This window comes from Balaenoptera musculus, chromosome 2, assembly GCF_009873245.2.
Source record: "Balaenoptera musculus isolate JJ_BM4_2016_0621 chromosome 2, mBalMus1.pri.v3, whole genome shotgun sequence".
NCBI lineage: Eukaryota > Metazoa > Chordata > Mammalia > Artiodactyla > Balaenopteridae > Balaenoptera > Balaenoptera musculus.
The window spans coordinates 102,786,102-102,802,291 of NC_045786.1; the positions used below are offsets into that span (position 1 = coordinate 102,786,102).

General features: G+C 39.2%; 1 protein-coding gene across 4 annotated transcripts in view; it reads right to left on the reverse strand.

The window, feature by feature from the left end:
* STXBP6 (syntaxin binding protein 6) overlaps positions 1-16,190 on the reverse strand; it is a 272,926-nt gene that overhangs the window by 49,737 nt on the left and 206,999 nt on the right. For all 4 annotated transcript variants that reach the window (XM_036844327.1, XM_036844329.1, XM_036844330.1 and 1 more), the window contains exons 3-4: positions 9,871-10,001; positions 8,771-8,936 (exon numbers count right to left, since the gene is read on the reverse strand). In XM_036844327.1, the coding sequence (XP_036700222.1) occupies positions 8,771-8,936; positions 9,871-10,001 (297 nt within the window). The remainder of the gene's footprint in view (positions 1-8,770; positions 8,937-9,870; positions 10,002-16,190) is intronic.

The window sequence follows — 16,190 nt, forward strand, 5'->3', positions numbered from 1 at the left end:
ACAAGGCTGAAATTTTTAAAAGCCTAGGATATAATGTGAGAAAAAAAGGCCATTTCATTTACTCCTTCACTAAAGGTTTTAGAAATCTCACATTCCTGGGTAGTTTCTCAGGTACTATGCACAAGTTCCCTACCTCTGTTCCAGGGAAGGAATAGGACTATGGCCTTCAACCCGGAAGATGATCTGTTCTGCTGTCCAAAAGGTGTGTGCTCTGAGTGGGTTCCCCCAGAAGTGGGAATGAATTTGACAGATCACTAAATGACCATTTTTAGAACCAGTTACTGTTCTTGTGAATTTACAGCTTCTCTTCACTAAAATTCCAAGTAATTTTAGTTCTTGATGCTTCTATGTTACAGCAGAGCAACAACTTTTAAATGCCAGTCAATGATGGAGTTTTTATTGGTCTATATGAACTAAGATAAGGACCAGATGTAGTAAGTTTTTCATAAAGGTAAATGTTTCCAATTTAAGGACTAGCCCTGATGTCCTTTGTATCTTTTAGTATGAAAGTAAACTTTCTTTTGTGAAACTGGTGATGCTGGATATGAAGATTTCTTTTTAACATCTTACATAGAAAACTGGTTGGCAAACTTGTCTCCCAAATTCTTTTAAAAATTGTATTTGTCTCTAAATCTAGAAGTATGGGAATCATGCAGCATGCCTTTTATGTCTGTTTTGGAAATACCACTTCCTGTCTAACAATATTAAACAATTTTACCTCTGATCCATGTGTCTCCTTTTGGGGCTGTGTAAAGAGAACTGGATTCAAAGAAATATTCTAGGTTGAAGACACGTTGGTGGAAAAAGAACATTTCTATTCTCTTATAAAGTTCAGAAAACATGTTTTAGGTTTTTTCTTTCCTACAAGAAGATCTGAATTATGTGCCCTGATCTCTGGCACAGTGTCACTCAATACATTTTGAACACTGTTGTTTTGGTAAAGCCAGCAGTAACATATGCATTCTATAAATGTCAAACATAAAATGCGACACATTCAGCATTCTATAAACCAGGCAAACAACTCGGCATTCCAGACGTCTGAAATGTCTATAATATAACTCAGCTCCTTCCCACTTGGAACAACGAAATTACTAATTTTTTTTTTTTGCAATTCTAATGCCCAACGTGGATTAGGAAAGTTTAAGAATATTTTCTTACTTCTTTCATAAGAAAGGGCTTTTGATAAATATCCTAGAAGAAATCATGTAATATTATGAATAGGCATATAATAATTTTTTTAATAGGATATTCAGACATGTACTGGCACTTTGCAAAAATCCCATCTGATTGAATATTTTAAAATTCATTTTAATCCCCACACCATTCCTTCAAGGTATACGTTGCTATACATGATATAGAGAGGCTGAGTGTAAGTTAAGCAGCTTAGAGAAGGTTACAGAGCTAATGAGTGATGCCATCAGAAACAGGGGTAAGTGATTCTAGTCTGTGCTCTTTTCACTTTATCAAGTTGTGCAATTATGTGTTCTGGTTGATTCTGAAAGTAGAAATGGCTCTTGTCTACTGCAGATTGTTTAATCATGGGAAAGACAAAATATGTTCATTATCCTTGTCAGGCCAATAAATGATACCTCAGAAGTCCCCTTTATGTAGCTTTGGTTTGGTTCAAGATTTTGGTGGAGAGATATGATTCACAAAGCATTTAATGCACAAAGTCACTCTGGCTCAAGATGACTAACCATAACCCACCAGCTGTTTCACAGCATGCATTTCTGTGTGGCTTACAGCCAATGAGCAATGAAAAAGAGAAAATCACATCTGTGACCCAATTTTTCTTTAGTTACTAGTCATTTATATCATGCATAGAACTGGATGGGACCTAAGGAACTAGTCCCTTGGTTACTCCAATTTTCTTACTGAAAATAAAAGCATCTGCTTTTAATTCACCTTTTGGGAATAAGATGAAGTATTGAATAGAACGACTATCAGAAAATATGAGAAAGCACACAAAATGCCCAACATAACGATTGGTAATGTCATCCTAAATTTTAAACATACATACATAAAAGATTCAGATCAAGAAACACCTCATAGCTTCTGCTACAATGTCTTGCTCCTAAGAGCGCTCAGCCAATGTCAGATGGTTGTTAGTACTTTGTGTAGCACAGTATATATCAAACTTGTGTTTGACGTAGTAGTTACACTGGTGGGATTCCAATAACCAAAGCAAAAAAATCCCCCAAACTGGGCTTTTCCAATTGTATAGTTTAAATATTTGTACCATTATTTTTATTGATGCATCATTTTTGGTTTCTATTCTTAATTTCTTACTGTCTCCAAGAAGTTTCTATAAAGCAAGTCTTAAATAAAATATCACGCTGTCTAGGAAAGGATGGTATGGGCTGCCATGAAGAGGACGGAGTGATGGGAGAGTGGTGGGTAAGTCTGCATGTGTATACAATTAATATCATTAACAGACATCTAGAGAGAACTTTCAAACAGAATGTTTAATTTGAGCCTCATAAATATCTTGTTAAATTGGAGTTATCTCCTCTTCTGCTTGACTGAATCAATACAAGGAAAAGAAGACCTGTGCTTATTGAGGCAACTTGGAAGTCCTGGTCCCCATTGAATGGATGGGGAAAGTGAAAGGCCTTGACCCAGGTACTAGCTCCAGCCCTTATTTAGCTGTGGGACCTCAGGCAAGTTCCTCAGAAACCACTTTCCTTGTTTGTATCATGGTACGGGATAACTGAAGTTTGGTACTTTGTTATTTCCTCAAGGGTAACAAAAACTCACTGGAGGAACTATGACATAGATTCCTCTAGATCTAAAGAACTATGAGAAACACTTCCTGACCCTCTCATAACAGTGCATCAGCTAAGCAGCCCGGCCTGCTCCCCATCTACATGTCATCAAGAAGCAACAATACGGTGGTTTTAATACGATTTAACTTGGTATGTGAATTATAATCACCAGCGTATGTCTGCACGCATCCCCGAGTATGCTAAGTTTGAGGGGTAGGGGCAAAATTACACATGAATTTATTCTTGAGAAATAAGCAACTCTTTGTGATATGACTGTGGTCGGAGCATGTGTAAGAGAGTGAAGTTCACATCCCACAAAGCCATTATTCAATGACAGAAAACATTAAAACGTGAGGAAGAACTGTAAAAAAATTATGGCAAATGTTATAGATTCTACTAGAGCAGTATATTAATACATTTGGATTGAAAACCATATTGATCACTTTTTTTTTTTTTTTTTTTTTTGTAAGAGCCCTGTTAGGATGCATACATGTGCTCTTTGTGTCACCTATCTGTTACCTCACCTTACACATGCCCATGCCTGGGGCACTCACAAGGTGAAATATTCGCACACCTTGCCCAGGGATATGCCCCTGCATTGTTTGGGAGAAAAGTACAATACAAAGTCACAGTCTGAATCCTGAGATTCTGTACCACCCCAGGGGAATCCAAAGTAAAGCAATCTGGTTCTTCTTCAGCATACCAATCAGCAGGGGCAAATGAGGGGCAGCCTGCTATGAAGCAGACATCAGAGAGACATCTGTGTCCCTGGAATTCTAAAAGAGCTCAGAAGTCTGGGCTTTATATCATCATCTGAAGGTCTGCACATAGACAGACAATGCTTAAGAAATACCCTTTGATGATGATAAAAATACATGGCACTGCAAAATAGCCTGTTTTGTGGAAAAACAATCTGCCACGTTCCAAATTCTGAATATAGATAACGTTGAAATGAAACTGTCTAGATTAACTGTTGCAGTAAGAGAGAACTCATTTCATCCTGCCCTTGTATGTCTGTCAACTGTTAACCATCCCTTAAAATGCAGCTCAGCCATCACCTTGGTGTATCATATTGTTTCATATCTGTTTACATCTGATGTCCCTCCAGGAACATAAGTAAAGTTGGCAAAGGTGCCTACTTGGTTGTTGGATGTTGGCAGGTATCTCAGTACCTGTCAGACAGATGGTGCTGAGTAAATGCTTATGGAACCAACTGGGTTCAAACAATCTAGGTGGGGCCCCCCCTAAAGGATGACCCACATAGAACAGATGAAAGAGTGAGAGGTAATTGAATGAGGTAGCCAAGGGTGTTTGGACTCAGAATTCAAGAAAAATGCTAGGACATGCTTCAGGTTAAACAGAACCTTGCCTTGAGGAATAAATTACTTTTTTTTCCTGCAAATAATTTACCGCACTTACTAAAAAAGAAAATAGGTTTCAAAGCATTTATTCTGTGGTTCTAACACAGAAGTTGCCAACACCATTAAAGATTTCCTTAGTTCACAGAATTAGGCATAAAAATAATAGGCCGACAGTAATCACTACAGAAGGTCAGTGTAAATAAAATAGCAATGGGGAACTATGAGGGATTTGCTCACATTTTGTTAAGAAGCATGAAGAAAGCAAAACAAAGTCCCCCTTGGGACCTTGACTTAATATGACAGGTCCCTTATAAGTAAACTGATGCTACCACTTGGGGCAGACCATGTTTCTCTTGAAATAAATTAGTTGAAAGCAAGTCTCTCTTCTAGAGTCTGAAGTTCTACATGTGTGATTAACTCCTTCAAGGCATCTTTGTAGTACAAATGTGTTATCACACATATAACAGTATATCATTTATATCATCATCTCTGCTTACTACAGACAGAAAAAAACTACCATCTTAGAAAAAGTAAATATGACCTATATGAACCCAAGACTTCACCTTCAGGGCCCTGTCGCTCCTGATGCTCTGTGATATTCCAGCAGCCAGACTGCTCCACACCTCTGCCTTCCTTCTCTGCAGGTTACTTGGTAGCTTAGGGACCCAGCAACTGAATGAATGGCTTTCTATTTCTAAAGGTGACTGACCTCGAATGAACTACGAGAGAGGTAGGGTGGAGGTCAGGAATGACCGAGGCTTGAGGACAAAGTCCTCCAACAATCCAGAGAAGAGAAGATGGCTGAAAAGATGCTGACTAAGGCAGAAGAAACCAACGCTTTCAGCTTCACACCTGCTTAGAGCGTCCCGCTCTCTTTCAATTTATGGGGGTCTTCACAACTGTAGACTTTGGCCATGTCTCCTGGATCCTGTAACCAGCACCAGAAGATCAAAGCTCCCCAGTCTATCCTCTGGGGATAAGGAAATATCATGTTTGGAGGAGAGAATTTCAAGCAATCCGAAGAATTTATTTCTGTGTAACTGACTTTCCCCAAGAAGAAAAACCTGGCCATATGGAATAGGTGGGGCGCCACCTAGATGCTTAAATGATAATCCTATTTGAACTGGTATTAAAGAAACTGTGGTTCAGTGGGAATCAAGCAGATTTGTCCTTCAAAAGTCCTTCAAAATTACTGGGCTTCAGTTTTCCCAATGACGGGGGTTAGATCAGAAACAAAATATCTAAGAGGTCTGGTGAGTGGCCAGGGCTCCAGCATCTTCCCCATTGACTAAAATAGCCTCACTTTCATCTCTTTAATATATTGAAATTCTTATGAACAAAAACAAAGAAAAAACAAAAAGCAAAATGATTTTAAAGGTCCCGGATGATTTCATCATATTATCTTAATCATATACCTCAATAAAAGTAGGAAAAGAGTTAAAACTGCTCATAATCTCTGGCCCTCTCCTCTTAGCTCCCTTTTTTAATATCTAGGAATGTGCTGGCTAAAATATATCCCAAAATTCCTGCACAACTCCAGGGGGCACCATTCATACCAAAGACAGTATCAATGGTGTTCCCTGGAGTGTGCCACTCAGTGACCCCAAGGACGATGGTTTAGAGTGGTGAGGGCCTGTGTTTCAATCTCAGCCCTGCCACATGAGGACAAAGGCTATACGATCCTTGGCAAGCTGTTTAATTACCTCTCTGATCCTATTTCCTTCTCAGTAAAATGGAGATGATAAATTGTATTTCCAAAGGCTGCTGTAAAAACTAAAGGAGATAACATATGTACAGAACCTGATGGAGGACAGCACACCAACCGCAGCATCAGTTCTCTAAAATTACAAAATCTATCACATTTCACAGCATGGAAAACAATTGTGTCTAGCACTTATGGCCCATACCGTAAGGACAAACCAAAAGATTTTGTGAAATTTGGAACAAATCTCATTTGCTGAAGATGGGGTAGGTACCCTAAAAGTTAAAGGGGTCAGAATGTAGTGACCCGAAAACTACGCAATTTTTTTAAGTCTCTGAATTGTGATAACTGGCAGAAAGGAAGACTAATCAGCATGCTAATTAATTAGGGTGTGTTGGTACAACTGTTATCAAGGATAGGCAACTGTTTAAATAAGACAGGCTGTACTCATTAAGGATGTATGTGGTGCCAACAAATTACAATGTGTCTAATTCAAACTTTTTTGCCTTCCCTGGGAATCTAGAACTGGGCAATATTTAACAGCACTAAATCTTTTATTTGATTCTTAAATTAAGAAGTGACTAACCTACACAATAAAGCTATAACTTATGAATTACAGATTCTCAAACGACAGACCTGACAGATTGTAGATATCATCTAGTCTAACCCCCATATGTTACACCAGGGAAAACTGAGGTCTAAGGAAGATGAGAGACACATCTAAGGTCACAGAAGGCAGAGCCAATTCTGGCACTTGGTCTCATTAATTTATTCTTTTTCTTACTACAGGAAATCAATCTTTAGTTTTACGCACTATACATACCAACAATTTAACAATGGATATATAGACTCTTGTCTCAACTCAGCATAATTTGGGGTTCATAGGGCAGTGGAAGACATCAAAAGACTGGGCCAATGACAGAAGCAGCTGGGTGGGAATGTGTGGAAAGGTCTGAGGATATTCGAGAGGGTAATGCATATGGAAAGGCTGTTAGGGACCTGCCAGTCTGGGGTTTGGGTAGTGGCAATTAGGGTCTATTAAGGGACCAAACATAGAATGATTCTCCACATCGAGGACGTAACAAAGTGACTAGCTCATGGTAGGTACTTAGTACTTACATGTTGTGTGGTTGGATGATGAGCTAAGAGTGAATGAAGGAATGAAAGGGCCTGTTCTGAGAGAAGAAAGGAGAGCTTCAGAGACAACAGAGAAGAGGGCTACCTAGCGCCGTCCCTTAGGGGAGAGTTCCCAGAGCTCTCCCTAACCTTTGCAGGAAGGGGGCGGCTTGTATCCCTCATGGGGACGGTGGAGTGAGTCTGTGCCCCCTTGCTTCCGCCTCATATTTCCACTCTGAGGAAGTGCAGTCGTCCCCATGGAACCGCCTCTGCTTCTGATGCCCTCTGCTCCCAGGATGGAAGCTGGAGGACTGGAGTGCTCGAGAGAAAGTCTGTCTCCAAGAGCAACAGAAATTTCAAATCCACACGTCACACTCTTTTTTTAGAGGAGACTCTGCTTAGGGGCCAGCCAGGCAAGCTACTGACTGTACTGATAAGACGGGGAAAATGTTTCATAGAACGAACTTAAGATCAAGAAGCAAATGTGATTCTAGGATACTAGAGAAGATCCTAAGGAAGAATGAGGGAAAGCTGGGGTTGCCTGGCCAATTTTCCATTCCCTGAAAACGTGACCATCTGTGGTCCTCAGCCTGGGTGCTTTAACCTTTGGCCAAGTCTGTTAAGGCTGGACTTTCAAAGCAGGATTCATCTGAACAACATTGGTGGCACAGATGTGATAGAGTCTCATTATGTTTTCCAAACAGTAAGAGGTTAGTGTTTGATATTTCCTTTCCTTTCAACATCTATGTCTAATATTTTTTTCACTTTTGTACCATAGGATGTAGCCACTTTGAAGAAAATATGCACTCATCACCTCATATTTTTCTAGGACTAAACAGAGAAGTGGTAACACAAGAGTCTTTATCAGCGTCTAAGAGAGACCTTTCAAGGTTCATATGATGTGAGCAACTTCCTATTTAAGAGGCACACTAACACTTCAGTGGCAAATAATGAAGTATTGACAGCGTTTTCTCCCACAATATCTAGCAGACTAATGGCAAAATGAGAGTGTGCATAGCAGCTGTTGGGACAGAACAATGGATTCTGCCTCATGTTCATATGAAAGATAGATACAGCCTAAGGAGAAGATGTCATGTCTCTATTGTGACCTTCACTTACATTTGATTAAGACAAAGTTGGTACATTTTTAAAAAGATGCTTTCAAAACCAGGAGAACAGGTCAGTGAAAAGACCAATAATATACACACTCTTCCTCAACTCCCATAGTGACTGGCAAGGCTTTATATTTTTAGCACAGTTTCAAGTCTCTAAAAAGAAATGCCACCTAAAAGAAATGTGCTAAGCACCCTCTAAGTGTTTCTCATTAACTTGCCAATGCTGGTACTCGTTCCTTAAGGCTGGCTTATAGCACTCATCCTACTTCAGCTCTGTCTGCCATTCAAGGAATAAATGTGAGACTAGGTGCTATTTGAAAGAAAAGGACTATATCTGTAGGAACAGTCATATCAATATTTGTAAAATATCTTGAGAAATACTAGGAAAAAACAACCCAGAAGAGTGTTCCGCGAAGAAACCAAACGGAAAGGTTTTTCTAATAAAGGGACAGGTTTGTTCTCATAGTACAAATAATCTTAGCTAAGGAGTTAATTCCTTTAAAAAGATCAGCTTTTGGATAAGAGTGAAAACATACCACTGTGTCTAGATTAGCATACAATGAACTCCCAGAAGGGTCCTCATGCAGTCCAGCTCTGAGCGTCTTGATTCTTTTTTTCTGGTCTTTAATTATGCTGCTGAACACCTAACTCTTAATGTAAAAATGAGTCTAAGGAAACGGAACGAGGAAAGTCATACAAACGCCCACTCACCTCCCATGATTTTGGACTGGCAGTTAATAAACTCTGGCTTCCTGTCTGTGAGGTAGCGCTGGCAGGTGTGGTGGAGGATCTGGAAGAAGGTGCATTTTTCTGAGGCCGTGCTGGCTACCCACTGGTCAAAAGCATTTTCAAACAACAAATCAAACTCTGCAGAATCCTGGAAAAGACAGTGAAATAACGACTGATCTCAAGCTATAAAAACAGCTGCTTCCAGTTTAGCACGTTAAGAGACTCATAAAGGCTAAAACACCTTTCAAAGACTTTTGTCCTAATCACAAGACTCATCTTTATTAGCACCTAGGTGCACAGAGAGTATACCTTTCTCTCTTTATCAAGCAGACCTCAAATCTCATGGTATTTTTAGATGTCCCCAGGAAGTTAAAAGCACAGAAGTCCCTTTAGCTTAACTGCATATCAATTTGTGTCAGAATTCAGATTACACATTGCCCTCCCAATTACTCGAAAAAGGATTCCTTTAGGTTCTTGGCACTGAACAGTATTAATCTTGTCCCTAACCTTTGGTAGGAAAAGATTATCCCTTACTATTTTAGTATATAGTTACATTTTACATTTTCTTTTTCTTCATTATTGATGTATTTTATGGTGAGTGTGTGAGCAAAGGGAATTTACTTGGAATACATAACTCTACCATGAAATGTTTCTCTTATTAAATCCAATGGAATCCTAATACATCATTTTTAAGGTGCAGTTCATTTATTTGATTTTTGGTAAATAATCCTCATCACTGGTGGCATTAGGAGATAAATGGAGCTTCGATGAACATGGTTTTTCATATTGATAATCACAGATGTGATTATCTGAACTCTGCTCTTTGCACTTGGCTGATAAACATATTACTGGAGTAGCACTTCTTCAGTATTCATCCCCTTAGGTGCCTCCATCAAACATGATGAAAAGATTTATAATTTCCCATAAGAAGGGCACAGGAATCAGAAAGTCTTAGCCACATAACTGAAACAGAGAAATAGTCTTGTTAAAAATAACTCAGACAACCATCACCCTGCCAAGGTCAATGAGAGAGTCACTGTGTGAAAAGAACACCTTCGCTCAGCACTGGACAGTTCACTCACCCGATTAGGATCGATGCCATTAACCTGGCGAAGCTGCTCAAGCATCCACTGTGATCTCCGCACGAACGACGTGGAGCCTTCAAACTGTTTGACCTTCGTAATGGATGCCTGTGTGGGTTTCTTGTTTGTCACTGCCAAGAAAAGACCACTCAGGTTAGTGGGGGTGCAGGGTGGTTTAGGTCCTCATTCAGTGGTGTGTCTAATACCTACATACATATGTGCAATAAGAGAGAGAGAGAGAAAAACTGATATATCTTTGTGTGTGTGTATATAGAGAGATAAATATACATATGTGTGCATATACATGTGTATGTGTATGAGTACAGAGGGGAGGAAGAGGGGGGAGGGAGGGAGGGAGGGAAGGAGGGAGGGAGAGGGAGAGATAAGTACAGAGAGAAAGAAAGAGAAGCAGAGGAAGAAAATGAAAATGAATGCATATGTGTGCCTTTAGTAACAGGTGAAATCAAAAGAAATAGAAATTATAATGTGCACCCTCAAGCAGTTACAGTATAATTTTAATTGTAAGGGCAGCTTCATTTATGCCGTCATCCACTCACATTGAACACGACAGGAATAATTAACACCAAGCTCCTCTAATGGAGGCTACAAATGCACAATGATGTCTAGCAGGGAAAGCAGCATATGGGGCTGACAGGCATCAGGTAGGGGTAGTTGGGAAAGGCTGCATTTTAAAGGAAGTGCAGGTTACCGGTTCCCCTAGGGAGCTGCAATGCGTATTTCTAATGTTATAGTCCAGTGTAAATATTCCAGGCTTCAGTGAGAAGATAAGAAGTAATACTTCACTCAAAAAAAAAAAAAAACAAAAACAACTATTTGGCTTTAAAATATAGTCAGTTTGTATCTAGTTTGCATCTGATTATAACCCCTGCCCCTCTCCACATATGAATTCCTGAGGTCACCACAACTGTAGGGCCAGGACTGTTCCTCCTCCTGGCCTTAGTCAGTTCTCCTTTCCATGCTGAGGATGGACATTGTCACCTCTCGGACACAGGTCAAGTACCAGCCACCAGGAGAGAGTCACTCTGAATATTTCTCTGTCTGCTTACTTCATGACTTAGAGCCTCAAAGGAGGGGAGGTAATTAAGTATTTTAAAAGGGTTTTCCTAAAAGCTCCTCCTGAGCTCTGGCTCTAAGAATTGTAAGTTTAAATAGAAACGATGCTCTTAAAGGAACCAGGAAAAGTGGAAAGCATTCCTTGTAATGAATGCAATCCTAGTAAGACTGTGCATCAGTGCTACATTCTTTCTTAGTTTCAAATAAGCCCACAGATCCCACACTTGCAAATAACCATGCAAATGCTCAGCAGATGGCAAAAAGAATCCTCGCGGGATGAAGGACAGAAAACACCTATTCCAGTCATGATTGGTGGTAAGACGGCTCTCCTTCACACGTACCAGAGTTTTATCACAGCTTCAGTGTCTGGGGTCGTGAAAGCAGTGACCAAGAAGGGAAAGAAATGTGGGCACCCTGCCTTTAGGGTTGGTAAGAACCCTATGGTACAGGACTGGGCTGTTTTTAGGATCTCAGTACAATCTTCTCCCTTTGTTCCTAACCAGAATTTAGCAAACATTTTTAAAAAGTTTCAAATAATGCTTAGGTTTACTGCCCATTATTCAGTTATATTTGGCTGGAAGCTTATGAACATTTCACACCAATTACATTTACTTTCATGGTTAAAAAGTCATCATCCCCTTAACACCCACGATCAAGGAAATGTTATAGTCTTCCATTCACAAATGGCCTGTCTAGCCTACAGCTCCATGTATAAGTCTGCTTAAGTCCCATTAGGAACAACCATTCCCTTCACTAAATTCACACAATATTACCAGTCTGCCCAGGGCTGTCTATCCACTTAATTTAATTCATTTATTTTATGTGTCTATATGACACAAAGGGAAGCTCTAATAGGTTTCTCTGATAGTCATGCCCTGCTCTGCTGTTTTAATGTCAAGGGAAACAACACACCTGGAATATATGTGGGTCCTAAAATGTGCTTAAAAGATTAAAGAATGCTTTTCAATAACAGGAAAACATGGGTTCCTGTATTAGACACACACCCCTAAACACACAAAGAGGATTTCCTCCTTTGTTTATGTAAATCACACGACATTTAGGCATCCTGGGAAACATGAAGGCTTTCCTTCTGACTTCAGTTAACTCATATTTTTATTTCTGGTCCATTTATTGCCAACTAGTTTATAGCATTATAAAAGTTCAAACATAATGCAAGATTGCTGTAATTATTGGCATGTTTGAGACTGACACTTTTAGGAAGGCAAGTTCCATTGGAAGTTTGTCACTGAAATGAGAAGGGCAGGAACTCCACCCACCCAACAAATGCCCCACGGAATTGTTCAACAGCAATCGCACTGCAGAGTGGTCATTTTTAACGGAGGCAGTTACAACTTCATCCATTCCTGACTCTTTTCCCTCTATTAAGTTATTCCTTGCCCAGTTCTTGGAATCTGATAGTTTTCCTGGGCACTGAGCCCGGTTTGGTTTTAATTTTTGTTTATTGTTATTATCTCCAACATCCCAGTTTCTATTTTGAAGCAGGTGCCTTAAAATGATATTATTATATACACACTACATAGAATTAAATAAAGACTTTCCCCTTCCGAGGTCAAAACACTTGCACAGTCACACTACTGCCAGACTTTGAGTTCTGTGCTAGAAGGAGCCATGTTTTAACCCCTTCCTCTTTTGGTGTTTTTAGGGTCCATAGCTGTTAAAAAGAAGTCAGTCAAATTCCAGATGTCCAGTGAAAAACAGCAATTTACCTTCTCCTTCCCAAGGAAAGCTAATTGATAGCACACTCTGGAAAATGCAACCAAATGATCTGAATCAGTAATATCATAGTGCTGTATGTCCAACTACCCCCATATGGTAGAGTCCATATTCATTATTTTGAATAACTTTAAAGGTGAGATAATCAGGGCATTTCTGTCATGCCTTGATCATTCATGAGGAAAAGGTAAATATATAGGCATTTAAAGGGGATATGATATTCCCAGGTAATACTGCAGACCACCCAGAATCAGCCCGATCCCCTGGTTTTCCACTCAGACCCACACATTGAAATCACCTGGGAGTTTTACAACAAAAACACCAAACACTGTCAATCAGAATCCCTGAGGGTGTGGCCCTGGCATCCATATTTTAAATCTCTCCAGTTGACTCTGAGGCACTTTGTTGAGAGCCACTGAATTATGTATTTAGTCATTTAACAAATATTTATGGCATATTTATTAGATGGAAGATATAGAAGGAAGTTTTGTGGCAATTCATATATTGAGTAAAAAGTGGTCCTGAATCAAGAACTTTGGTGGGGAGGAGATAAGAATGATGCAACAGAGTATTAAAGCATAACAGGATAAATGACCTAGGAGTCATCTGAGGTGTGTATGTGGGGGTGCTTTAAGGACCAAGGTAGAGTTGGGGAAAGTCAGGGAGGTTTCATGAAGCAGCCACATTCCAGGAATTATAACATTAGCCCTCACCTGGACGTCTGTGATTTTCCCCAAACTGGCTTTCTGACCAGCTTGGCTATTCAAACTGAAATACATAAGACTGAACCATCTTTTAAAAACTCCTTGCCAAAAAAATCTTGAGAAAGAAGAGCAAGGCTGGAGGTAACATGCTTCCTGATTTCAAACTATACTACAAAGCTATAGTAATAAAAACTGTATGGTACTGGCACAAAAACAGACACAAAGATCAATGGAACAGAATAGAGAGCCCAGAAATAAACCCATGCATATATGGTCAATTAATTTCAACAGGGATCTAAAAATGTACAGTGGGGAAAAGACATTCTCTTCAATAAATGGTGATGGGAAAACTGGGCAGCCACATGCAAAAGAATAAAACTTACATCATTTACAAAAATAAACTCAAAATGAATTAAAGACGTAAATGTAAGACCTGAAACCATAAAACTCCTAGACGAAAACACAGGCAGTATACTCTCTGACACTGGTCTTAGCAATATTTTTTTGGATCTGTTTCCTCAGGCAAGGGCAACAGAAGCAAAAATAAACAAATGGGACTACATCAACAAAATGAAAAGGTAACCTACTGAATGGGAAAATATATTTGCAATGATATATCTGATAAGGGGTTACTATTCAAAATATATAAAGAATTCATACAACTCAGTATCAGAAAAAACAAACAATCCAATTAAAAAATGGGCAGAGGACCTGAATAGATATTTTCCCAAGGAAGACATACAGATGGCCAAGAGATGCATGAAAAGATGTTCAACATCACTAATCATTAGAGAAATGCAAATCAAAACCACAAAGAGATATCACTTCACACTGTCAGAATGGCTATTATCAAAAAGACAACAAATAACAAATGTGGGCGAGGATATGCAGAAAAGGGAACTGTTGGTGGTGCCAGTGTAAGATGGTGCCACCACTATGGAGAACAGGATGGAGGTTCCTCAAAAAATTAAAAATAGAACTACCATATGATCCAGCAATTCCACTTCTGGGTATTTATCCAAAGAAAACAAAAACACTAATTTGAGAAGATATATGCACCTCTATGTTCATTCCAATACTATTTACTATAGCCAAGATACTGAAGCAGCCTAAGTGTTCATCAATAGATGAATAAACAAATAAGATGTGGTATACATATACAGTGGAATATTACTCAGCCATAAAAACAATGAACTTTCGCCATTTGCGACGACATGGTTTCACCTAGAGGGTATTATGATAAGTCAAATAAGTAAGACAGAGAAAGACAAATATTGTGTGATTCATTTATATGTGGAATCTAAAAACAAAACAAATAAACAATTAAAACAGAAGAGAAACAGACTCTTGGATACAGAGAACAAACTGGTGGTTGCCAGAGGGGAGGCAAAGAGAGGGGTTGGGTGAAATAGGTGAAGGGGATTGAGAGGCAAAAAAGTCCAGTTATAAAATAAATAAGTCATGGGGATGTAATGCATAGCATAGGGAATAATATATTTGTATGGTGACACGTGGTTATTAGACTTATGGTGGTGATCAATTTGTAATGTATATAAATGCTGAATTACTATACTGTACACCTGAAACTAATATAATATTGTATGTCAACTATACTTCAATAAAAATAAGAGAAAAAAAAAATCCTCAATGGCATCCCAAAGCATTTAGAATAAAAACCAAGTCCCTTACCATGACCCGCAAAGCCCTAGATGATCTGGCCCTTGAGTACCTCTTCATTCTCATCTCATTCCACTCTCCCTTTTGTCCACCAGGCTCCAGTCATCTTTTGCTCCTGGGAAACAGCAACCTCTTTGTACCCTTGGCAAATGCTATTGGCTTCATAGAAACGCCCTTATCGTGTGTGTGTGTGTGTGTGTGTGTGTGTGTGTGTGTGTGTGTTTTATTGCTGTCTCTTACTCACTATTCAGATTTCAGCTTACATGTCAACTCCATTGAAAAACCTTCTATGATTACTGTACCCAAGTAGGTTCCCCACCATGTTATTTCTCTCACTGAACTCTGTTCGTTTCATAACAGGTTCATTTCAAGCCTGGGTAAAATATTCAACGTTTGTTTCTCTGACATATTTGTGAAGAATGAAAACCAGATTGTTATCATGTCCATCTAGTTCTAAAACACGGAAGATGTGGAGAAATCCCCACAAAGATCTTCTAAGCTATCTCCTATCAGGTTGTGATGCAGAATCCTATAAATTGACATAAACATTTAACATTAAAAAAAATCTTTTAAATACATACAGCTTCTGGTTTTTTCTCTTGAACTTGACAACATCTCTGTTATAGAGGCAGGGTTATTGCTATTATCCCTTGTTATATTCATGGACAATGAAACTGGGGCACAGAAAGAGTTGACTTGCCAAAGCAATACTGTAAATGAATAAAAAAACTGTGACCTAAACAATGAACTTAGAGTCTACTGCTCTTTCCACTACAGCTTTTTGCTGCAATGTCAAATGCCACATTTTATTGGGTGTTAAAGACTATCACAACATAGATATTCTCCTTGATGTAATCAAAGGCTTAACTGGAAATGGCTTCTCTGAGACCACTGAGTCGTGTGCATTGGAATTCGATAAGTCAAGTTTTGGGGTTATCCAAGCCTAATGCTTCTTTTCACTCACTCCTGGAGCCCACAGCTTTCTATGGTGGCATCAGAGGAAGACAGAAGCATGGGGCAAACCGAATCCAGGTCCTCCTGCTACCAGTTCTGACAAAAAGAATGTGGTTTTCATGGCTGCATGCATTCTCTTCAGCGTTCATGTAGACTTATCTACATCTCAGCTGTAGT